The sequence below is a fragment of the Lissotriton vulgaris genome, chromosome 5, assembly GCF_964263255.1.
Source record: "Lissotriton vulgaris chromosome 5, aLisVul1.2, whole genome shotgun sequence".
Taxonomy (NCBI): Eukaryota; Metazoa; Chordata; class Amphibia; order Caudata; family Salamandridae; genus Lissotriton; species Lissotriton vulgaris.
The window spans coordinates 1310675372-1310700682 of record NC_141693.1 but is presented as its reverse complement, the minus strand read 5'-3'; the positions used below and the strand labels follow the sequence as shown (position 1 = coordinate 1310700682).

Sequence of the window (25311 nt, the reverse complement as noted above, 5' to 3'; positions counted from 1 at the left end):
GGCAGTTGCTGCCCCTGGATCGCAATCCGTCAGATCTGACTCTCTCCACGCAACGAGCAAGCCCGCGGTGGAACGAAGAGGAGATCTTGGAAGGCGGCGTGGGGTAAGTGTCTTAGAGAAATAATTAAATAAGTGATGGAGGAATGAGTGCAAGTAATCTTCACAAAGAGCTTCTAGGTAGCGTTAGGATAAAATAAGAGTGCAAGTAAAACTGCACGGAGTACTTCTAAAATGGATTCAAATAATGTAATAATTAACCAAAAGCTTTAAAAATCATTCAGTCCTGAGTACCTGACACTCAGAGCGTCCACGAGCTTTTGAGGGCATTCACCCATCTGAACACTGAGATTTTGTTCTACCTCAGGTGGGGAGCGCTGGTCATCTTGGGGGTGGTGGTGGGGGACTGGAGATGCTGAAGTGAACGATGGAGTGATCGGTCCATGTGAGTTCTGTGACGTGGCGGTATTTGACACAGTTGCTGGAGGTGAAAATTGTGTCCAGCCGGCGTCCTGCAGCGCGTGGAGGGTCGTGGACAATCTGGGTCAGTCTGAGGCTGTTCATACTGTCGAGGAGGTGTGCGGTGTTTTTATTTTTAGGGTCGTTGATGTGGAAATTTAGGTCAAGGCTAGGGGTGCAATGAAGTCTGCGATGGTGTTGCACAAGCTGGAGCATTGGCCTGGGCGTTGGCATGCTAGGGTGACTCTGACGGAAGTCGTGTTATCTGTGTGGTGCTTGAAGTCATGATGTTCCATGGGAGTGGTGGTATTGTAGGTGGTGGTACACTGTATGGTCTCTTTGTGGATGATGGCTGTTCCTGTTATGTTATGTTATGTTATGTTATCTGTGTTTTTATAGCGCTCGGCTACTCCAAGGACTTGTTGGTGCGGTCTTGGTGAGTGACTTTATATAAGTCAGGGATTGCTAATGCAATGTCTTGGGCAGATGTCGGTTTGAGCCAATTCTGCTCAAACCCACAGATGTGGGTTTGAGCCAATTCTCAGCGAGGAAGACTTTGTCGGGGCGAGGTTGGCAATGAGGTCCCATAATTCAGTGGAATGCTTGCATAGTGAGCATGTGTTGAGAAGGACACATGCAAGTTGTTTTTTTTGTTCAGGTACTGTCTGTGATGTATTCAGGGTGGGGCTGGTTGTTGGGCTGATGTGTGTGCAGTGGCAGGTGAAGTGGCAGTAGGTGCAGGTGAAAGGTACTACCGTGGAGCGTGGGTTGGTGTGGTGGCAGTGTTTGTTGCGGCATCTGGGGTCGAGGATGTAGAGCTTGGCGATGGTGTATCTTGGGTGGCAGGAGGGCCAGCCTTTGTGGCAATGTGCGCAGTCCAGGCACGGACGGGCTTGCATATGGCACAACTTCAGGGTGCCAGCTGCATGCCCGTTGGGCACATCCGCTTTGCATGCAATGTGTGGTTTTTTTTTTAGAAATGAAAACATTTCTCTTTTTTAGAGCCTACTTCAAGGAGGTGTTATTTATTTTTTTATTCATGGCCTGGTCTAGCTATCGTAGTAGATGAATTAGGCTTTGCATCAAAACGTATAGGTACTTGCGCTGATCCTCCAAGTGATACCCCAGTAGTACCCCCTTAATGCAAAGGATGCTTTTTGCACTGAGAAAATTACACCTTTCCAGAGCAAAATGGTGTTTCCTCTCACCAGTAGATTCCATGCACCACTTTGAGTTGTTTTGTGCTGGTGCGGTGCCTTAGTAAATTTAGGCCTCTAAGTCTTCCTCAAAGTCTTACCCATAGCCTCAGATTTGCCAAAAGGCCAATGTTATCAGGGAAATAGTGTGTAGTGTAGGCAGTGTAATAGCTCATATTTCTGTCCCAGACAATGCTAGATTGTTAAGATTCTTCAGTCCCACATTTTGCTAAATGTAAATGAAGAGCTATACATCTTGAAATTGGACACTGAGTTAATTTAAGCTAATTATTTATTGGACACAGTTTAGGAGTTCAAACCCTCCATTCCCGTCTGTGATAAAGCCTACCTGCGCATTTATTCCTGACCTTTTGTTTTTACTTTTAGAAAACGTATCATGTTGGCGCCTCACTCGGCACAGGTCTTTTACTCTTTTTGCATATATATATTATAGAGAAGTCCACCAACCCTCCCTTGCAAAATCGGAACAGTCCCTCATAACTAGGATGTTCTCATCCCTGCAAGTGGGCGTTCATGATAGCATGTGAAGTCCATGCCCTCTGTGTGCAGTATGAATGGAATCCTCAGTGAGAACAGGCGGAATACAGCTCAAAAGATGGGGTCTCTGCAGAGACCATTCCTTCTTGTTTGTCCTTGGAGCAGCCATTGATGCTGCGCCTGAGAGACCAAAGACCACATGTGCATAGCTTTTGTTTTGGTCACAAGCTTCCCAATTTATAGAATCGGCTGTTTGCGACCAAAAAAAGTATTTTCCTGTGAACAAAACCCTATTTTGTGAATTGCAAAATGGGTTAGCGATTCAGTTTCAGGAAGGGGCGTGTTAAGGGCGTCCCTTCCTAATAGCGACCCGCAGTACTATGTACGAATTTGGTGCTAACGGATTTGTAAATGAGAAGAAGTCCCCAAGGGACCCCTTTCCATTTGTGAATGCACACGAAAACGTTTTTTTAAGAGCAAGCAGCGGTCCCACGGACCATTGCCTACTCTTTAAAAATTAAAAAAAAATGTTTTTTCATTTTGAAATGCATCTTGTTGCATTTCAAAATAAAAAGTTGCTTTATTTAACAAGCATTGGAAATGCAATAGGTCTCGCAGCATTAGAGTTAGTGCTTTTAGAATTGTTTATGAGTTTTTTTGTAAATCTTTAGCATTTTTGTTTCCTGTAGCCAATGCTAAAGAATTAAAAAAAAAAGCCATAAACATTTCTAAAAGCTCTAACTCAAATGCTCCGAGACCTATTGCACTGTGTGAGGGTGAGGGGTTGAGGGTGAGTGAGGGTGAGTGAGGGTGAGGGTGGGTGAGGGTGAGTGAGGGTGAGTGAGGGGTTGAGGGTGAGCGAGGGTGAGGGGTTGAGGGTGAGTGAGAGTGAGGGTGAGAGTGAGGGTGAGTGAGGGTGAGGGTGAGTGAGGGTGAGGGTGAGTGAGGGTGAGGGTGAGTGAGGGTGAGGGTGAGTGAGGGTGAGGTATTGAGGGTGAGTGAGGGTAGAGGGTGAGAGAGGGTGAGGGTGAGTGAGTGTGAGGTGTTGAGGGTGAGTGAGGGTGAGGCGTTGAGGGTGAGTGAGGGTGAGTGTGGGTGAGGGTGAGTGAGGGTGAGGTGTTGAAGGTGAGTGAGGGTGAGTGTGGGTGAGGGTGAGGGAGGGTGAGGGGTTTAAAATGTTACTCAACAAGTGATTAAATTGCATCCTAAAGTACGTAACAGCTTTTTACTAACAGAGCCCCTTCTATCACTCAGAGTAAAATATTTATTGAAAAGTTGCAATTTGCACTTAGCACAAAAAAGTCTATGTGCACACTTATAATAAAAGGTGCCCCTCTTTTATTATGTGCATTCCGGTGATGATAAGGTTTTTTTCAAGCACAGACAAAAAGCCAGTCCACATTTCATCAATTTGGGGCATTATTACTGCCTATGTAACTGTTTAATCTCATCACCAACCTAATGAAAGTAACCTTCACACTACAGCTCCCAGAATGCAGGGCGAACGGGAACAATAGATAATGCATCATGTGATTGTTGAAAGGTTTTTATTGGCCCATGTGACCTTTTGTCTGGTAACCGTGGTCAAGGTCTCGGAGGAGAACGAAACGCGTTGGTGCAGCTTTTCTGAACATTTGTTGGAACGTAAATAAAGGAGTATTGCAAACATCTAATCTGGAAGTGCGACCCTTCTGCCTTCGTTTCGAGGGATCTGTAAAATGGGCGTGGTTCAGCCGAGGGCCAGGCACCGAGGGAGAAGCGCCTCGTGGAGTCCGCGACCGTGAACCAAGTTGAAAGGATTAACTACAGCTGGAACCGGTGACCGCCAGAAAATCAAGGAGGCGAAAGACACCGGCCGATCAGCAGCGCGGAGCCGGTAACCGAAGGGGCAAGGTAAACGCAAGCTGAAAATACAAAGCATTAATGCAGGCGAGTGTCTCACTTGAAATAACTTTAAAACACCACTAATCCAAGCTGGTTACTCGTGCCAGAATCTATCAATGAATTTTGCCTGCAGCTGCCACAAATGAAAGTTTTAATATAAAACGTGTGGAACAGTGTTCAGGACACAAAGTTGATAGCGCAGCCAGAGGGGTGTTGCGAGAACCAAAAAGCTGGGCAAACCTGCTGAGAAGAAAAAAAGGAACTAAAAACTTGAATGAAAAGCTGACCATGGAGCAGAGAGAGGCAATACGTAATGAGGCACTGCAATCAGTTTTTGATCAGGAAACGGATGGAAAAAGCAGAACGGAAAAGTAAACAGCCCTAAACAAGACGGAGGGAAGAGAGGGGAGGGGGGAGGAGAAATGCGACACGGCGGGAAGGGGAGGGGGCGGAGCGGGTAAAATAAACAAACAAGACGGAGGGAAGAGAGGGGAGGGGGGAGGAGAAATGCGACACGGCGGGAAGGGGAGGGGGCGGAGCGGGTAAAACAAGACGGACGTGCACGCGCTTTTAAGCTCAATGCGCATGCGCATTGAGCTTAAAAGTCACGGGCACTGCAAGGAATCGCCACGATTCCTTGCAGTGGATAAAGAGTGGATAAGCCCCCATAGTCTCGCTTGCTCAATGCGCATGCGCATCGACAGGCGAGACCTAAAAAGAAACACAGACATGGGGGTCTAATGCACCCAGCAGGCCACCATCCTGGTGTTTTTTAGTGAATCCCAATGGGTCGCACATTGCGACTTACCTCATGAATATTAATGAGGTAGGTCAATTGCGACCCACTGGGAATTGCTAACAATATAAAACACACTGTTGTACATAGCCGTTCGAGATTTCCTAATCACAAATCACAAACAATTTGCTATTTGCTAATCGCAAATCCAAACTACTATGTACATATAGCCCCATATATCAAATTCACTCCTGTACGATTTTGGATGCAATTTAATTCAGGACTACCCCTTCCTGAAGACTAAAAATGGTCAAAAGTATGGTTTGTTGCTCGCAGCTCTTCCCGTAGCTGGGCCTGCGAATAAAGTAACCCAGTGTGTTTTATTTGTTAAAGGCTCATCCACACCCTGTGCGTAGCCGGGGTTTTTTCCGGGTAACCGTAGTTTCTAGTTCTATTGCTGCCCGCCTTTGCCCATCTTTGTCAAGGCCCTGGAAAAACACAGACCGTGAAACCGCTCTCTGCTTTGTTTGTACTGAATTATGAACTTCGCACCCCATCTTGATCAGTCCTGGCTTCTTTCCAGGGTTCAGCTATCGGTTGTCCTTGTTCAGCCAAGAGATCATATTGATCTGGACTTCTGCAGAAAGACTGCGGCACAGCACAGAGAGACCTGTGAACTTGGACATGAGTCTGGAAGTTACAGTCTTCCCCATGTCTCTGGAGGACACTCGACTGTTAGCGCATGTGCTGGAGGAAGAGGAGTCTGTCCTAATCGGGGCGGGGGAAAGCTCTGCCCTGAACTGACGAACAGAGACAAAAGTTCCCCTGATTGAAGGCTGCCTTGGAATCATAGTGAGGAAGTGAGGCTCAGGCCAGCTGCTAAACAGCTGGCCAAAGCCAGTGGTGGCTGGCCTCCTTTGAAAGCACTTGGCTCCTGCTGAAAAAACATTATGATTCAGTCTTCAACTCCTGTATGGATGGAGCAACTGTTTGTAAGGGAGTGAGAGTAAAAGTGAGTGCGATGAGTGAGGCTGATGGGAACAAATGAGTGATTGAGAGCCAGAATGAGCCCACGCAGGAGTGAGAATGAGTGAGCAAGAGTGAGTCAGAGTGGGTACGGATGACAACAGGAAGCACAAGCGAAAAAGTGAGCATGTTAAAATGAACGAGTGAGAAGGCGTGTGAGGGAATGTGATGGAGAATGAACATGAGTGAGAATGAGTGAGAGTGAATGTGAATGAGTGATACTGAGAATGAGTGAGTGAGAATAAGGAAGTGTGAGTGTAAGTGAGTGCAAGCAGGTGAGGGTAAATGGATAAAAAAAGAGTAAGAGTGATTGAGAATGAGTGAGAGCGATAATGTGTGCGAGTGAGGGAGCATAAGTGAATATGAGGGAGTGAGTGGCTACACAGCAGAGTGCTACCACTAGGCCCATCTTGATGCTTTAGACATACTTTGGGTTTGAATCAACATCACAAACAATAGCAAAGTTAGAACCAATATTGTAGCAGAAAGGCTGTTATGAATTATCTGTTGCATTCATGTTTAGTGCACCCGCCACTCTGCATCAATCCATAATGTCACTTATCTCCCAGGGATCCGTCCATGGCACCTTGTGTCCTCACTAGCAAAGTTCACAACCAAGGAGGACAGTAGTAGGAGGACAGTGGTTCTCCTAAAATAAGTGCTCTGCAGTTTAAGAAAATGGTACGGCACACATAGGGGCAGCTCTCCTTTAAAGCAAAGCTGGCAGTTCGGGTAACCACCGCACTCCATGTCATTATGGACACAGTTTCTAGTCCCGGGCTTTTGTGTGTCAGCCTAAGGCATTCTGGGTGTTGTCGTTTTGGGCTGCTTCCGTTGAGCTAATTAGACTGACAGGCCTGATAGCAATGTTTTGTAGATAGGATTGGGCACGTCTGTGCTGACGTAATGAGGGAGTCACCCAACGGACAGCAGATAAGGCCAAGAAATGAGCTTCCTGTATGTGAGTGTTCTGCTTGTTCTACAACTGCAACGCAAAGAAATCTGTAAATTACCTTAGAGAATACAATGACAAGCAGGTGATGTTCTAAAGGATGAATCAATGATGTCCACTGGGGCCCATCCCATCGCCCCCATTAGAACATGCCACTGAAATACACCAGTGCACTTCAGCATGTGCCTGCGCGCGCACACACACAGACACACACACTGCCACACAGCACATCTTGCAGCCACAAACAACTATTCCTAGATGCCACACAGCCAGTAACCACCGGCATGGGCTATATCGACCTATTAGCAGCAGGAAAAGGAGACATAACCCACCCAAGAGAATGGGTAAATGCCCTCCGGCGGGAATCTCCAACAAACAAACCACACACCCAGAGCTCATTGAACATCATCACACCTCTGCCCAACCAGGGCAGACCATAACATAATGCCAACTACTTGACAAACGATCACCTGGTCTGCGATAGAGATCTCGGAATTCCATGCAGCCAACAACCCTGCGATGCCAGATGGCAGACTGGATATTTTACAAATGCCAATAACAAACATAAAATAATCTGACATCATGTTTCGACTCTCGAGGGCCGGGTCCTGAAAGTGGATAACCATTCTTGCACACAGTTTGGCAGCACTTGACTAAGCCAACACATCTGACTTCTTTTAGAGTCCCAACTAAAACGTGAAAAAATAGCCTGATGCAGGGTAAAATGATTGTTTTCTGTAGATCATGCATCTATGAGATAAGTAATTTAATTTGTTATGAATCTGATGACGTTTGAGATGCAATGCAAGCACTCCAGGAGGCGGAATGAAGCACCAAATAGCCATTAGCATGAGGCAAAAGAGTAATAACCCCCTGAGCAAAGCCAAAGCAAATTCAATGTACATTTTGAAGAATTAGTAACAATAGGTCGAGCAGATGTGTAGTAAAGAACTGTCATTTTACTTAAGAACTGTTTTCAAAATTTGGATAGGAACTGGTGAAGAGCTGTCCTATGGATGATGTGGGCGACTTTACCTCTCTTCGGGATCCCCTAATGTCACCTGAGAACTGTCATCCAAGAGTAAAATAGAAGGGACTGTCTGTCTCCTCCAGGCTAAGAGACTGTGACTTTCAACACTGCACTCTGTGACATGGGCAGAGGGCAAAATTGAGCATGAGCTACAAAACCATTACACAAAGGCATTGATTTCAAAGAGCAAAACACATTTACTCGACGCGTCCACATTGCAAGATGGTCATAAGGAAGGCAAGCTTTACAACATGAGAAAATGTCACTTTTAAAGAACACCATCTGAACACTACATGTGGGTGCATGTTGTGTCTCACAGGATGACCTTGGAGCCACCTCTGAGGCATGGTTTCCATTTGAACAAACCTGTGCTTTCAGACCAGGAACCTCCAATGGCATTGAAACCTATGCCTGCAGAACAGAAACCGACATCATGCAAGTTTGCTTGTGCTTTCACACGAGAGATATTTAGGGTGAGCAGCTTTCCTATCTACAGAAGAGTGGTTCACGCGGAAGATTCCGGGTTGCCAGGTTGTGCGCCCCTCTAGGAAGGAGATTTAAGGATCCGTAACCTGTATGATCACCCAAGAGTGACACAGAGACATGCATTCTAGTTGTATTCTACACCAAGCGAACAGCACCTTGCCCCTTGACCAGAGTGTGAAACAAATACACACACCACCATTTCGAGGACTGACACTCCAGCTGAGACTGAAAGACATCCCAACACCAGCACTGTTGACATATCAGGACTTCAGTGTTTATTGCACCATTACACAATCACAATAGATATATTTATATATATTTATATTTTATATAGATCTTTACAATACACAAGTCATGTACAAAGTGGGTGCAATGTAGACGACAGCAGCATCCGGGGGGTTTGTTCGAGTTTTGCGGGGGGAAGGGGGTGGGCAAACGGGGTCTGAGACAGGCTAGCCACATAATCTGCTGAGTGACAAGCGGGGACGCTCCCCATGCAGGAGCAGCACTTGGCTCAGAGATGCAATGGGTAATGTCAATGAAGTGAGGACCTGCAGGAGAGTTCTACACTACATAAATAAGAGATTACGTGAAGGCGCCTGGGCTTGCATGTGATCACAGAAGATTAAGAGGGTGAACCAATCTACTGTGTGAGTGTGCCATGAACATCAGAGTCCTTAAAGATCATACGGTATATCCTGAGTGGTTTCAGTGTTGGAAGGAGCGCCATCAGTCCCTGCAGCATATCTTAAAGTGAAAGTATGTCCAGCGGACACTGGATGTCCAGAAGCTATATCAGTGCGACTACAGCAGTCTTAATACAGCAAAGTTTCCCAGAGTGCCTTGCAACAAGACTAAGGGCTAACGGGACGCTAAGGATCTCTTGAGAAGCCCGCAGCTCGTTAAGCCCAACAACAGCGGAAAGGTCACCAAGCTCATTCCAGCATATATCTTGACTGATCTCAGAGAGGTTATGGAGTAACATCTTGCAGTTAGATAGTAAGGTACAATGGATGGGGGAGGGGCTATATCAAGGGGCCCTTCCAGCACATCTTGAGTTTATCCAGAAGAGGAAGGACTCCCATGGACCCTTTCTGTGAATCTTGAGGAGGGCGAGAAGGGTTACGAGGCCCAATGGGATGTACACAGTAGCCAGGGGGTAATGGCCTGTGCCTACCACATGCCCAGTACCTTTGGGAGTTCCAGGATTGACCAGTGGCCCCTGCAGCACATTGTATAGGGGACTCAGGAGGCAATGAACAGATTCTCAATGGCCCAAGCAGAATATATTTATGAGCATCTGGGAGAACATGTTTGCTGGCTGGCTCTAAAGCGCCTCATGAAGAAGAAGAAGGCAGTCTGAGAGCCAGGGGCCCCAGCAGAGTAAGCCACAACTGACCACAATGTATCTGCAACATCCACAAGGACGATCCACTGGGTAGTGATTGCCAGCGGCTCCTGCCTCAGTTGTGCCAGGCATTTAAATGGAAAGGATTCAAGGAGACACCTTCGGTATTTCCAGGGTCCCTATGGCAAGAATGAATTGTGGAGGCCAATGCAGCCCAACCGGAAAGGTCACAGTGTGATGAGCAATCAGATGGATCACCACAGAGTACCATGAGGCGTGCAGAAAAGAAGCCCTACATTGGGCCATCACACATAGGGAGTCGGATCAGGAGTTCTGAGGCCTCCTGCAGCTTGCATTGAGGCACATTGGTAGGGGCCTCCACAGTATCTCAGAATAAAAGACCTGGAGTAGATGGGCACTACAGGACTTTAAAAGGGGTCTGAAGCTTGGGTTTTGTTAACTCTGTGACTCTATTGCAGAGATTGTCCGATTCCCTCCAAAGGACTATTCTTGTTTCTTATTTGCTTATGAGGTGATCTCACAGCCAAAATGGACAGATGGGGTTCATGCTAACAGCAGTATGTGGATACATCATCCACAGTGACAGGGTGATTTTTCTAAAAAGAATGGAACAATCTCCAGATGTTACTGGCCATCAAAAAATGTCAGTTTATTGTACAGTAGAAGGTCCATCCACGGTCGGTTAGCAGGCATTGGTAGAAACTAGGTGAAGCTGGAGCTGGTGGAAAATCTTGTAATTAGGTTTGCTCATCTGGAGCTGTAGTTGGTTGGGGTATCTCATTCTTGGAATGATGGTTGCACAATTTAGAACTGCTGGGGTACTTCACCATCAAAATGGAAATTTCCACTTACTGCCATGGTCTTGTTAAGACTGGTATATTGATAATCATGCTCTATTGGGTTTCACCATATCAGACTAATGAATCTTCAGCAGTGGTTGGTCATGGAATCTCATAATCGGAATAGAGAATTTCCTGTTGTATTCAATGTGAGTAATTCATTAATGGACAGATGAATCTTTTGATCGTTTTGCTTGTGTAACTCTTTATCAGGCTGGCAAATTTCCTGATGTTGTTGGTCAGAGGAAAAGGTAACCTGAAGGATAAATTGTGGATGCAATTAGGTAGCGGTATACTAGTGGGTGGCGTGAACCTAGCTGGTCATCACTGGAGCACTGTACAACAGAAGAGATGCCTAGGATAGGATTCAAGAGAGTTTATAAAATACCATTTACTTCCTATCAAGTAGGTGGGTGATGCACTTTGAAGAGATGTTTCTTTTGTTAGGGAGAACTGGTGTGTTTCTTTATCCAGATTGAGATTCTCCAGCCATGATTAGTGGAATGATAGCTTTCCAGCTGTGGTAGGCTTGGAGATTTGTTCCCTGACTAGCGAATCTCTAGATGCAGTTGATGTTGTAACTCCGTATTGGGCTCAAGCATGCTGGTGCGTTAGAGATATTGTCATTGGAACAAATAATATGCATGTGTTGTTCATTGGGATCTCATTGTCTGAACTAGTCATTTTTGAGTTGTTTAGTTGGAGTAAATGGTAAATCTCCAGCAGTAGTTGACTGTAACTTCAATCTTGTGCTCTTGTGAAAATGCAGCCAGTCAGCCATTTTGTGAGGGTGGCACCATTATAGAAATGTCCAACCTCCAGCTGTGCTTGTTTGGAGGAATGCTTGATCAGACTGGTCAATCTCCAGCTTCTGTAGTTTAGGAATATCACTAGTGTAATGGTGGACTTCAGCTGTGGTTGGTTGGGGTAACTCTTTATCATAAAGGCAAATCTCCAAATGTAGTTAGTTGAAAATGTCCTTATCTTATCAATGTTCAGATATCAGTAAGGGTGGGCGGAGTTGATGGAGTGGCACTATGCGGAATTTCATGAAGTTGCCTAAAAACTCAGTAAAATCCCGCTCCGCTCCACCCTATGCACGCAGACCTCAGCTTATCTCTGCTGTCACCCATCGCAGTGATCCTGGTGTTTCCTCTCCACTCCTTCCTTAACTGCAGGACTCACGAGTACTGCGCAAGAGAGCACATGAAGAGTGGAGAACTTAACCCAGTCTCCACTCTCCATGCACGCGCATGTGCAGTCCTTGCGAGTCCTGCAGCAAAGGGGTTTCACAGCCCAGGACTGGAGGAGAAGAATAATCCTGCACCTGGGAGGTAGCCCGGGCACAAATTACTCCATGCTGAGATCCAGGTAAGGAGATCTCGGACCGGGGCAGGACTTGGTTGCTTGGTTAGGGGTGGGTGTCAGGGGCAAACTCCGCCACGTGGTGGACCCAGTGTTTTGTTGCCGAACTTCACGCTCCCAGCGCGGAATTGGCAAAACTCTGCAAACTATACTGTCGGAGCGGAGTTCGCCACCAACTGTTAGATATCAGAACAGTTTACAATCTGAACATATAATCCCTCTATTTCATCCTAAAGAATTATGCTAACACTGCTCTTCCACATCACCTCCTTCGCCGCCCTGTTTCAATACTCTCTCTCAGCCTCCTTGTTACCCCTTAACTCGCACCAGAAAACACATCTTTTGATGTGCTTTGTTAATGGAAGCTGAAATGCTTTTAATGTAATCTATTAACACTCCTTGTTGACTTTTCCAGCTCTATCAGGCTCTGCACACAAATATCAGGGCCACTGATAAACCGTCGTGGCTTTAGAGGGCGAGGGTTATCTGGTAATTTGTTTCCTTCTGAGCTTCTCAGGAAAAAACCTCAGTGAGATCAAAGAGACCTGGGGAAGCACATGTAGAACAGGATCTGTGCAATGTGGTTCAGCTGAGCGCGGAGCCCATCCCAAAGTCTGAAACGGCCTGTACACTGGCCCAAATCACCATGGAATCATGTGGGGAGCCAAGAGTATCCCAAGGCCAACTAAGCCAAGTTTTGACTCCTCCTTCAAGACTAACAAACTGAAACCAAACTATTCCGAACCATACCAGCTGAGCCTAAAACCTATAAGCCCCTACAAAAGTGGGAGGTGGCATTCCCCACGGCACCTACAGTAAGGCTACTATCCTACAGAGATAAATAAGACCAGGCTACTCATGTGTTTGATTACTTGGCAACATATTCCTCAAAAGTGCCATTTTACCTTTTCATCTGGAATGTAGGCGCCTTGGTGGTTAGAGGTTAGGGTTTGTACAAAGGTTATTAAGGATTTAGAAGTGCCAAATTACAGATATTAGAGAACCTCGTGGTAGCATGGGAGCAGAGATTAAAACCGTGAAATAAATTGCAACATGGAATAAGCGAATAGGGCACGAATTCAAACAGATGTGGAACAAGAAGATTGAGAAACCTCGAGTGAGAAGAGAAGAAATTGGAGTGCCACGGGGCAGAGAGTCGAGATCGTGTGAAAAAGAGAAAAGGAAAAAAAGGACACATAGGACTGAAAAAAAAGCAATAGAAGAATTACATGAGACAACAGAACCGAAAGCACCAGCTCGATTTAAGCAAACAAAGAGGACCTCTGGGGGAGAATAAATGTAAGAATAAATAGTTTTGAAGGCAGGCTCAGGCCACACCAGGAAGACAAGAGATCATGTTATTAAGTGGCGTCTGACTTGTAGGACATAATGAGGTTCCAAGGGTGACCATAAAACATTAATCAGGGGACCCCATGCAGATGGGAGAGTAAAGATCATGAACGCCAAGAACATTTAAGGGGGGGTCTTCCAAGACTATGAGGAACAGCACAGATTGAACTTGCATGAGAACGCATTTTAAATCTGCACCTATATTTGGGTCACATTCTAGAACTATCCCTGGCTACCTTCAGTACAGAATCTAGTTTTCAGCATCCTGGAGGGTCTGCTCCTTCATTTGTCCCATCCTTGCACGAAAAATAAGAGCAAATCCTGCGGGCATTGTGGAGCCGAGGGACCATCCGAGCAAATCATCCTAATGAGACCCCAGCACAGCTGGAGACAGTAACATCTAGCCTTCGACTGAGAACATCTCCTCTTTCACTGGGTTTGGAGACCTGCCGAATCCATATAACCATGACAGAAAGACATCATACCACTGTTCCAAGCTACTTCAAGAGGGAAAGTGAAATCTGAAAAAGACACATTTGCCTTTACGGAGATTTAAGAAAATATAAAGTTGCTCAGAAAAGAAGATATATTTTTCGGTTTCTGTCCATGAAGGAATCACTGGAACCAGCAGGTTGTCTAATGAAGGAAGTAAAAGTGGATGGAGGAGACCACGTTGTTAGATAGACTCAACGTAATTGGCTGGATAGAGGCCAAGCTGCCCATTGTCTAGACGTCCTTTGCACCATCCCTGTTCATCCTCCTCTCCTAGCTTGGTGAGCTCCTCACCTGCAAAAATAAAAAGAAACCATTTCAATCAACCTTTCTGTGATCTACAATGCATGCACAACGCTCTAGATGTGGGTGTGGTGAAGGAGACTGACATCACACACACATACATACTTGTGTGACAGAGGTGAGAGAGACTCTGGACATAGCTATTGCATTTTTGTGTAAATTAGTTTGTACTGTTGGCGGGTTTTCTATAGACGTGATACAAAATCTCCTAAAGAAAGAGGTTGGTGATAGAAGTGGTGTGGATGCAATAGGTTTTAGGATCAAAGATCTAGGTTTTGTGTCTTCAGATGAGGTAGCAGAGACTGAGAAACATATTGTAGACATTTAGCTAGCGACCAGGATGGAGGTTTTGGAGACCTATATTGAGATCTTGAAGAGCCAGACATGGGCACTTGAGACCTAGATAAAGGCTTTGAAAACTGGGATGCAGACTTTGGAGGGTAGCTTGAAGAATAAGAGAGAACTGGCGGAGATGGATATGTAAGTTTTGATATGTAGACTTTGCGCCACGTCATTTTTGCAGACAGACATTTTGCTGCTTGCACTACAGCACCCTATTAAACAGCACTGCAGTTGTAGGTGGAGAAATGTCCATCACCAGGGTGGGAAGGCGGTACGGGAGGCACCCCCATAAAAAAAAGCGGGACAGATACCAGTGTAGAGAGTGAGTCAGTGCTGATCCCGCTGTGAAATTGACCATAAATTAGACGATTTGGGCCCTGAGCTTAATGTGGAGGACACGAAAGTGATAGAAAGGAAAACAGTAACTTATCTGTCACAATAGTTTTGTAGCATCAGCTAATTTAGATGGACAAACCTTGCATTATTTTTCCATTTAGTGGTTGGGTTTAGAAAATAATCTAGCTAAATGTATGATGGATGTCAATAAATTGTGGATACTTCTGCTGACATTGGCTGCAAGCCCACAATGCCACAACATGTGATTGCCATCTCTAAATTCTGTTGTAAGAAATCAAAAAAGAGGTAACAATAGACTGAAATGGAATGGGAGCAAGCAGAGATTGAGAATGATGTGCTGAGATTGTAATAGAATTACAGAGTGGTGTGGTGGAGAATTAAAAGCTGAAGATTAAGATTATGGTAATGGAGAATGAGAGTAACCTGATGCAAACTGAGAGGAGCTTAGAGTGGCATCAATGGAAAACGACATATTGGCATTGAAGAATGTAAAGAATAGAGAATGGATATTGTAGCATATGTCTTGGCAATTGAGTAGGAGGGGGTAGGAGCTAAAATGACAGACGTTGTCTCTGTAATGAAGATTTTAGTGTGTTAAATGGAGGTAGCCTGAGGAAGATTTCAGTGGGGAAAGTGGCAGCTTTCTGTGAATTGTGGGGAATCCTTATTAGGTGATGATGGTTGTAATAGGGTTGGTGAAGATTGGGATTGTGGTAACTGATTTTGGAGATTATGGTATGAGTTTTGAAGAATGTAATTTCATGGTAGAAGTGGAGGTGAATTTGTTGAAGAAAGAGACTGGGTGAAGAAATTCATTGAAAAAGCTTAATGATGAAATCGAGTGAAGAGAAGAATGTAGTGATAAAGCCCAGGAAAGAGGTATCACTTAAGAGGAGCAAAGGTCCAGTTGTACGACCATTCCATTCTGCGAGTCGCAAATTGCGTCGAATCGCGGCTCGCAATTTGCAACTTGCAAAATGGAATGGAATGACAAATTGGGTCGCAAATTGCATGCCTCAATAATATACATGAGGCATGTGCAATTTGCGCCCCCATCAGGAATGGCCAGCACTCATAGGGATGGTGGTCTGTGACTTCTTTTTTAATAAAGCAGTTTTCTTTTTTAAATGCAGCCCACTTTCCTTAAAGGAAAACGGGATGCATATAAAAAATAAAAATGAAACTTTTCAGTTTAATTTTTTAAGAGCCATCAGTGGTCCATGGGACCACTGCCTTCTCTTAAACAATATTTTCGCACACCGCCCGTGGGGACCCCTTCCCGTTTGTGAGTGGTTTACCACCTACTTGAAGTAGGTGGTATACTGTGAGCATTTTGCAGCCGCAAACGCTGTTCCAAAACAATAGTACATTGTATGGAGACTCGCCATTAGAAAGGGATGCCCCTTCCTAATAGCGAGAGTCGCAAACGCTATTTTGCGAGTCAATGACACGCAAAATAGTATTTGTACATGCCAGGACCCTTTTTTGCGGTCGCAAATGGGCCGATCTTCCGCTTGTAACCGCAAAAAACGATCGTACATCTGGCTCAAAATATTTTGTTAGAGTTGATGGAATTACCATGAACATGATCAAGATAGAGACAATGGAAACTTAGCTGTACCTGAAGAAGATTAAAATGGAGCTAATGTAGGTCAAAGATGTGATGGGGCAATTTAGATTATTAAAGAGGTAATAGGAGTTGAATTGGGAATTGTTGCAGTTGCGGTAAGGATATGACTTGGTGAATATTGAGATAGAGTAAGTGAAGAAGCAGATGATGCGAAAACGATTGCAGTAGATTTGGCAGGGCCTGAGATGGCTTTGAAAAACTTAGAAACCTGTTTGACGAAAATCAATGTGATTGTGAGAAATATTAAGATGCAGTGTTGAAGGCTGTGATTGAGGTGATGAAAATCTATATGCAGGCACTGAAGACTGGGATGAGATGGTGAGAACAGAGAAGATGTTGATAGTGACCTAAATGGACACAATGAAGATTACGAATAAGTGGCCAAGACTGAGATTGAAGGAGTGAATTTTGAGATGTTAGTAAAGGCAACTGACAAGCTGGTGAGGGGCACCAAGATGAAACTGAGACGATGCTTTGGGTGAATGGGATGGAAGAATTAGAGACTAAGTGCGTCAATTTGTCAGATGTCCTATCGTCCCAACCCTCAGTTACCCTATAATTGTAAATTTGCGATCAGCAGAGATACCACTGGTTCCAATACAGGCAAAACCATTGCTCAAGCCCAATGCCAGTGGAAATGGCAGCAGAGGGGCTGTCCTATTAGGACAACCCCTTGAATGCCATTCTTGCCTGCATCCATTCAATGAAGTCAGTTCAGAATTAAAAAGTCCACTAAAGTTCAAAATGTATGTGGAGGACATTAGTTATTCCTTTTCTGAAGAAAGACCCATGTTTTAGGGGTGGTGTCTTCAGAACAACTATAAGGGATGAAAGGTCTGCTATGGCATACAGGACCAACCGTCAATGTTTTTCCCACACAAAACGGCTACTGCCATGGAGAAGAATGCCACTCTGGGGAGGAAAGACCACCAATTGGTCTACCATGCCTAAGTTTAAAAGGCAGGCTGGGGTGGGGGATCCAATGCTTCTGTCACCCCAGTGTACGGCATGTCAAAGTATAAATGACCTCCTATATCTGTGACTGAAATAAATATCACGGGTCTGCAAGGTGAGCTTGAAGGATGACAATGAGATGTTGGAAAATAACTTGAAGCTTTGGAGAGGGATATGTTAATTTTAAGAACTGCATTTTGAGGCATCCATAGCTGAAACTCAGTGGATGTAACAATCAGGACTCTTAATACACAGGTGTGTGGGTATAAAGCAGTGCATGATACAAGACTTCACATGTCCCTGTACCTTACAACAGGAAACACAACATTTGACAAAGTAAATGATCAATGTATGGATGATGTGTACCAAAGACTGGACCACTGTGTGTGCACTACACATCCAGGACCATCAAAAACACAGAGTACAATATAACAAAAATAAATTACGATCAAAACACTTTTCTCACACACAGCCCACAGCCGTCTAAACAAAGTATAGAATGTATATCACATTCATTCCTGTCTGGGGCATCTGAAACAAAGAGAAATGGGTCTCCTTTACCCACACTTATTCCTTCCATAAGGTGTCTTGTGCTATTACAACTCAAACCAACAACCCATACTAATCTCTATCAGGGCAACCTCTGCACTCAGAAACTGGAATTTTGCAACCAACTCTCTTTGAATGCAAACACGGCTTGTCGGAACAATAAATACATCTTTCAAAGCACAAACAATAATGAGGAATGCACACTCACAACATTTGTCTATCAAAAACTTTGGTACTCACACATGGATGGAAAAGCTCAATCAATTGGGCTCCACAATCCTCACCAGCCTCACCATAAGGCAGAAAGTATAAAGAAAGTATATCTGCAGAACCATGGTAAATCTCACACCAAAAGCATCATTCCATGGTATAAGTTTTCACTAGCATTCAATAACCACATATGAAGTCTACTGAATGAGCAACAATGTTATCTGAGTTGTCAACTACATGTTGATCATAGTGCTTTAGAAAAACAGGTTTTCATAGCAGAAATCAATGACAGTATGCTTTATTATTATTTTCCTTCTATTATTTTCCTCCAATCACATTTTCAGAGGTTTGCCCATCTCTATCTAATAGACCAATTGCCTTGATCATGAGTCCAGCTGGACCGCTCTTATACTTGAGGGCTTCCGGTGCATTTCGACACTGGTAGGAAGTCAGCCGTTTTCTTGCTTGCTAGTTTCAAGATGTTTAGTCACCTTTTCCAAGTTTCAGCTTTCAGCACATTTAGATTATCCATTACAATGAAGGTGATAGAGAGTGAAGTGTTAGATATAATAATGAAGATAATAAGGAATAGATGGTTGTTAATTATAATTTTCGTGATTTCAATCTTTATAATCTCTGTCTTTATAAGAGATAATAATGAACTGAGGTCATGACAATTATAATGAACAAAGTGATGTATTGTAGATTATAACAATTGAGGTAATAAATATTAAGAATGATCACAATGATTTAGGTTATCCTAATCAATGTGATGGAGACTATAATGACTGAATATACCAAGATTGTGATTTTAATGGTGAAGAGATTATGATAGTAGAGTTGATGAAGACTACAAGAGTCTGATTAGTGGATGGAGATTATAAAGATATAGGTGAGGGGCATTCTAATAACCGAAATGTTTGAAATTAAAATGAGCCAGTTGATTGTTGTTAGTAAAATTAGGGTTACAAAATCAGTAATCATTATGGTGGCAGGGACTGTATTGGTTCAGGTGAGGGAGAGTGTTAAGAAGAAGGAGGTGAAATCTACACCCCTGAGGTGATTCATAACAAGACAATGGAGGTGGTTAAAACTGCAAGAAAACATTTATATAAAATATGATGTGGGAGTAAAGACAACCAAGATGTTGGCAACTAGCATGATTAGACTGATAGGGGTTTGTTGAACAATGTGACGATGGGTTGGTTAATGGGACGAAAACTACCCCAGATCACTGAGGCGGGCACCATGAGACTCTTTTCCATGGTGCGACCTATTTGAGGTTAAAACCTCATTGGGTTTGGCCATGCTTTCTGCTTCAACTTCCCAAATGATTTTCTACCCATCTTACAGTCACCTCATCTATAAGTGAAGATCCACTGAAGGGTAAAATCATTCACTCCCACGACAGAGATGAGCGTTGCTGACATAGCCTTGTCTCAAACTATTTTTAAATCTGGCTACCTAGAATCAAACACTCTTCACTGTACCTGCTTTGAAGGTCAGCTCATCCTGCTCCTGCCCATCGTAGTCATACAGAGCCCGAACGCGGGACCCCTTCACAGCTGCCACTGAATCATCTTCAAATGGGTTGGCACTGCCGTTGGCCTCGCTGGTAGTGAGTGAGTTGCTGCCTTCATCATCGGACCACTCCTGGGCATACGCTTGACTGCGGTCATAACTGCTCACACTATGAAGGCAACAGTTACAAAGACACTGTCAAAGGAAAGACACTGAATGGGAGCAAAGGAAGGAAAAGAAGATCAAGATGGGAAGCTAAACTGAACTGGCACACTAGAAAAATAGGATAACCCTCTGGAAGGGTTGGGAAATTAAATCTTGCTAGAGCTAATCAGCCGAATAAGATGAATGCATAATGAAAAACTAGGGATGCTGGAGGATGTTTTAATTATTCATGACTATTTGACACACTCTAATATACCAGCTGACCAGCTCAGTTTAGTATTCAGTGCATTCCTGCATCTTCTTTTACCACCAGCCTACTCCTTTGGTATTTAATTAACTCTAAATGAGGGGGATCAGAGGGAAGAGCAGGAGCTTCTATGAGATTGGACAGGCATCCATAATGTGATCAGTGTGTCATCAATTATGTCATTTAACATGTCATGAGGGATGTATTATGTGAGGTCAGAAGCAGTGCAAGATGGGGTAGCAAGTTATAGCTAGGTGGCAAAACTATAAACAGCTTAACACCTTGGCTGCTAGAGGTATTCTCCCCCGGTGCTGCATTCCCAGATTTTCCATTGTTCATGACGAGCTCAGCTCATCATCAGCACAGCTCAACCGTGCCTCATGACGAGCTGAGCTCGTCATGAGCATCGAATAGGTTAAGTCGTCTTCGGTAAATTTAACATTAGCTTGTGTCTCATACATATATATTGCAATTGCATTTATATAGCGCTTACTACCCCTGACGAGGCATCAATGGTGCCTTTTAGTGAGTGGCACCCTACTCCTGAACCCAAGAACTATTAGTGGTGAATTAGTAAAGGGAAATCTGAAATTAATTTGAGCAGTGGACATGTGAGTCTGTTACTTGGATTAAAAGGATGGCGGAGGGATCGAAGAGGGAAGGGTCTAGAAAGTGTTTATTTGGATATCATAGCAGTAGGAAAAGGTTTGGGATGAGTAAAGGAGATATTGAGGTGGGACGAGTCTCTAGAAGTGGATTAGGAAGAGAGATGAGGAGTATAGCAGGGATACATGGGGGAAGGCATTAGAAAGGCTTGATTAGGCGGTCTGAATAGTAAAAAAAGGTTTGAGATGATGCAAGGACGGGTAGAGGAGGGAGGAGTCTAGAAAGGGTTATTTTGGAGATCACAGTAGTAGAAGGGGATTTGGGATGAGTGAGAGGGGAGGTAGAGTATATATTGAGAGAGGTATTAGAAAATAAATAGGGTAGTGAGCTGGTGAGAGTATTGGGATGAAGTTTGAAATGAGTCTGAGAGTGGACGTAGAGGATATATTGAGAGAGGTATAGGGTGGGATATAGGGTATTGCATTGGAGAGAGTATTGGAATGAGTTTTGAGATGAATCAGAGAGTGGAGGTAGAGGATATATTGAGAGAGGTATAGGGTGGGATATAAGGAAATGCATTGGAGATGCTGAATTAGGAGTAAAGTAATAAATATAAAGATACATAAGAACACGGACGGTATATATGTATAAGGAAGGTAATATATTTATATTTGAGTTGTATTTAATAAACTCAGAAATTCATGTGTTACTGTACTTTAATCTAATTTATTTGTTTACAAAAACATACATTTTTTTGTTTCCATAATTCAACAGTGAAGCAATTGTGGATAACTAGTTATGATAAAAATGTACTTATTTATACGTAGAATAATATAACCATAAGTAATATGAACAATTGTTAAGCAGCCCTAATGAATATCTTTATATTTATAAATATAATTACTATACACATTTATACAAAGCAATAGACATATATAGATATATACGTATAATCCACATAAATGCTTATATACACAGGGATTTTCTGTACATTTATGTTTGAGTATGGTGGTTATGTGGGAAAAAGCCAACTCTTGTTCTTCTGAAGAAAAGATAGCTATCCATGGATCGTATGTTTGGGGGTAAAGAGTTCCATAGTTTGGATGCTTGAACAGAAAAGGATGTGCCACCTGTGGGTTTTTTCTTGTATGGTGGGATTCTGAGGCGAGGTGCTAATCTAGAGTGGACGTTCCTTCCTTGAATTTATTTGGTGATTTTATTCCTGATGAAGAGAGGCCCTGTTCTATGTATTGCTTTGTGGGTGATACAAAGCAGCTTGAATGTGGATCTTCTGGCAACCAGTAACTAATGCAGGGCCTTCAAGGCAGGGGAGATGTGGGCTTATGGCTTTACATGTAGCAGTAGTCTGTCAGCAGAGTTCTGAATCTGTACAAGTCTTTTCATAGTTGTTATGGATGCTCTATGCTAGAGGCTATTGGCATAGTCGAGTTCAGACAGTACAAAAGAGATGGTAGCCTGGACCTTGTGCGGAAATTCCAGGTGGGGGAATATGCGTCACAGAGTTCCTAATCGAAATGAAGTTTGCCCTTGCTAGTTTGTCCACTTGGGCATACATTGATAGCTTGGAATCCATGGTAATTCCAAGGTTCTTACTTCCTTAGATACTTTAGGCAGTGTTTCCATATCGTCAGGCCAGGCAGGGAGTGGGCCATCATTTTTCCAATTGCCACATGTGAGTATTTCTGTTTTGGAAGCATTCAATTTGAGATGGCATCATGTCATCAATCAATGGTCCAAGGCTCAGAGGCAACTGAAAATGTGTGAGTTTCCAATGTCCTTGTGGCTTTCCAGTTTAAGGAGTATATGTGTGTCATCTGTATAGTTATAGCATGTGAGGTGAAAATCATCGATCAGAGCTGGTAATGACTTCATGTAGATGTTGAAAAGCATGGGTGACACGATAGAGCCTTGAGGGACCCCTGCTTTTGTGAAGTACGGCTTGGTTGACAAAGGGGGGTATGGATGACATTTGTTTGGTTTTGAAGGTAGGATGTGATCCAATCAAGAACAGTCCCATCTATGCTGGCTTCGTAGAGTCTTTGTATTAGAGTGTCATGGTCTACTGTGTCAAAGGCAGCTGATAGGTCCAAGAGGAGTAATGAAGCAACCCAGTTCCAGTCAACTGTGTTCTTAAGGTCATCCCAGATGGCAATGACAAGAGATTCTGTACCTCTTCCTGGACGGAATCTTGTTTGGAAGTCCGAAAGTATGCAATTATCTTCAATGAATTGTGACATATGGTTGAAGGCTTCTCTTTCTATCAGTTTTCCCAGGAAAGGTTCATTTGTAATCAGTCTGTAGTTGTCGGGTTCAAGCGGGTCCACCTTTGTTTTTTTATTTTATTGGGCAGATGTATGCCTTTTTTTGATTCTTCTGTAAATATTCCCTTAGTTTAGGAATTGTTGATGCTTCTTCTTACTGGTGTGGCAGCAGAGGTAGCTAGCATAATTTTTTTAAAGGTTTGTGGTGGATACGGAACAAAAGGGCTGCCGGCAGGCTTGCTTTTTGTGACCGGATCCATGAATTCATTGTGTGATAATTGTGGGAAGTAATTCAGCGGCTGGGTTAGCCTATTTCTGGAGTTTTTTGGGGCAAAAGAGTTGGTGCTTGTGGTTTTCCTTTGTTTTAAGCAGGAGTCCATCATGTCTGCTTTTATTGTGTAATGATTTGCCAGTTTGTCTGTGAATTCTTCGGTAATGGGATGAGTTCCTTCTAGGTATTTTTGTTTACGAAATTCCGTGACAATTTTTCTGAATTCTTATTTGCACATTTAGCATTTTGAATTCTATCTGAAAAGTATCTTTTTTAACTTTTTTGATTGCTGGCTTGTTTAATCTGTTAAGTTTCTCTTGATTGGAGTTGGTTTTGAGCCAGGTGCGTTGCAGCTTTCTAATTTGCTGTTTTATCTCTTTTAGCTCTGCATTTCTCCAATGTGTCTGTTTTCTTTTGTCCTATTTTGTTGTCCTTAATGGTGTGAGGATATAAAAAGCTTCCTGTAGCCACTTAAAGTTTTTTAACATAATTTATTGTTCCTTGGTCTGTATTGAATGTTAGTTGTGTTTCTAAGTGTGCAAAATTAAGTTTATTCAATGATGGATAGGTAAATGCATGTAAAGTGGTTTTAGGTGTGTTGCTTTGTGTTGTTTTATACTGGAAAGCAAGCAAATGGTGGTCTGACCATGTGGCTGGAGTCATCGTTTCAAAGGTAACTAGTTCTGTATTTGCAAAAATGACATCCTGGGTGTATCCAGCGATGTGTGTGGGCTTGTGGATGATCTGATATAGGTTCAGTGCGTCTAGGCCAGTGATGATTGGTTTCGGATGGGGCATACTGAGTTTGACAAACCAAATGTTTAGGTCACCAAGAATGCATATGTAGGAGGGCAGTATTATAAGGTTTGAAATTGTGTCTAGAAGTTTGTCTGGAAATTTTGCATTGCTAGGCAGTGATCTGTAAAGGAGTGGGAAGCTACAGGAGGAAGCTGATGTAGGGTTGCATCTGGTGAAGAGGGTCTCACGACTTTGTATGGAGACATTGTCAGCTTTAGTGATATTTAATGTTTGCTTGAATACAACATCTAGGACACCTCCTCTTTTGCCTATATGATTTTGTGTGATCGTTGGACAGCCTAGAGGAACGGCTTCATACAACACTGGATCCATGTCATCTCCCAATCATAATTCAGTTACGTAGAGTAAGTCAGGTTGTGTGTCAGTAAGAAGGTCGTAGATGTGATGCTAATTTTCAGAGAGTGGTTGAACATTTATTAGTAGGCAGTTTAGAGAATATGTTTTGGTAATGGTGTGAGTTTGTTTTGTAGAAGAGTGAGCAGTATATTTTGGACTTGTTGCAGATGTGTCCTTAGTGCTGGTATTAGCTGTATGAGGATAGCAACAGTGTAGCTTTTCTGTATTGTATTCCTCGTCCAGGAGGCTAAGAAGGCATTTTGTTGAGTCTCCGTGTGTAGGTATTGGAGATGTTGTTTGAGAGTAAGTTGGTGAGCTATGTTGTTGTGCAGTAGATATGGTGATGTACAGTTGTGAAGAGTGAAATTTTGTTTATTTTGTTTCTGTCTGATTGGGGTGGAAGGTGTATGAGTTAGGGGTGGTGGTGCAGCATGTGTGTCATGTTGCAAGGTTCGAAATTGTCAAATGGTTGAGAGGTGGTTGAAAGAAAGTGGCTGTGTTGCTGTATATTTGTTAGGTGGGGGGGAAGAGAGAAAGTTAGTCACTTCAATAGAGTTGGTTTAGGGTGTGTAATATTTGTGTAGCCAGGAGGGTGGGAGAGGATGTATGTTTCTAGTTTGTGACAGAAAGTATTATGAGGTCGTGTGTGTGTGAGAGAGATTTTGTATTGCTGGTGCGTGTGTTATGTTTTGATTTTGAGGAATATTGAGAGGAGATGAGAAGAGTTAAGAGTTTTTTGTGTTAGATTTGATTGCTGGAAGAGATAATATGTTTCATAGAGAGGAATGTAAGGGTTGTGTGGTTGTGGTTTTGTTGGTAAAAATAGGAGGAGGGTGTTAGTTGATGGAATGATGGATGGTTGAGTATATGTTTGGTGGCTTCGTAAAGGGGTCTGTCAGGAGTAAGTAGAGGGTATAGCTGGTGCTTTGTATGAGGAGGGAGCGTGTGTCTAGATGGGATATAGTTACATATAGTACTGATTTGCGTTGTATTGGTGATGTGTGGATTTGTTAGAGGTATATAATAGAGTGGTATTTTGT

General features: G+C 43.4%; 1 protein-coding gene across 5 annotated transcripts in view; it reads right to left on the bottom strand.

Annotated features, from left to right (window-relative positions):
* Positions 1–9452: 9452 nt before the first annotated feature.
* The window catches only part of PACSIN1 (protein kinase C and casein kinase substrate in neurons 1), a 416659-nt gene continuing 400800 nt past the window's right edge, over positions 9453–25311 (bottom strand). For 3 of the 5 annotated variants that reach the window (XM_086923203.1, XM_086923205.1, XM_086923204.1), the window contains exons 9-10: positions 19515–19714; positions 11170–13973 (exon numbers count right to left, since the gene is read on the bottom strand). In XM_086923203.1, the coding sequence (XP_086779329.1) occupies positions 13864–13973; positions 19515–19714 (310 nt within the window). In that variant the 3' untranslated portion in view covers positions 11170–13863. Of the gene's footprint in view, positions 13974–19514; positions 19715–25311 lie in introns of all 5 variants that reach the window. The other 2 variants (XR_015296000.1, XM_086923202.1) reach the window with 2 other exon arrangements.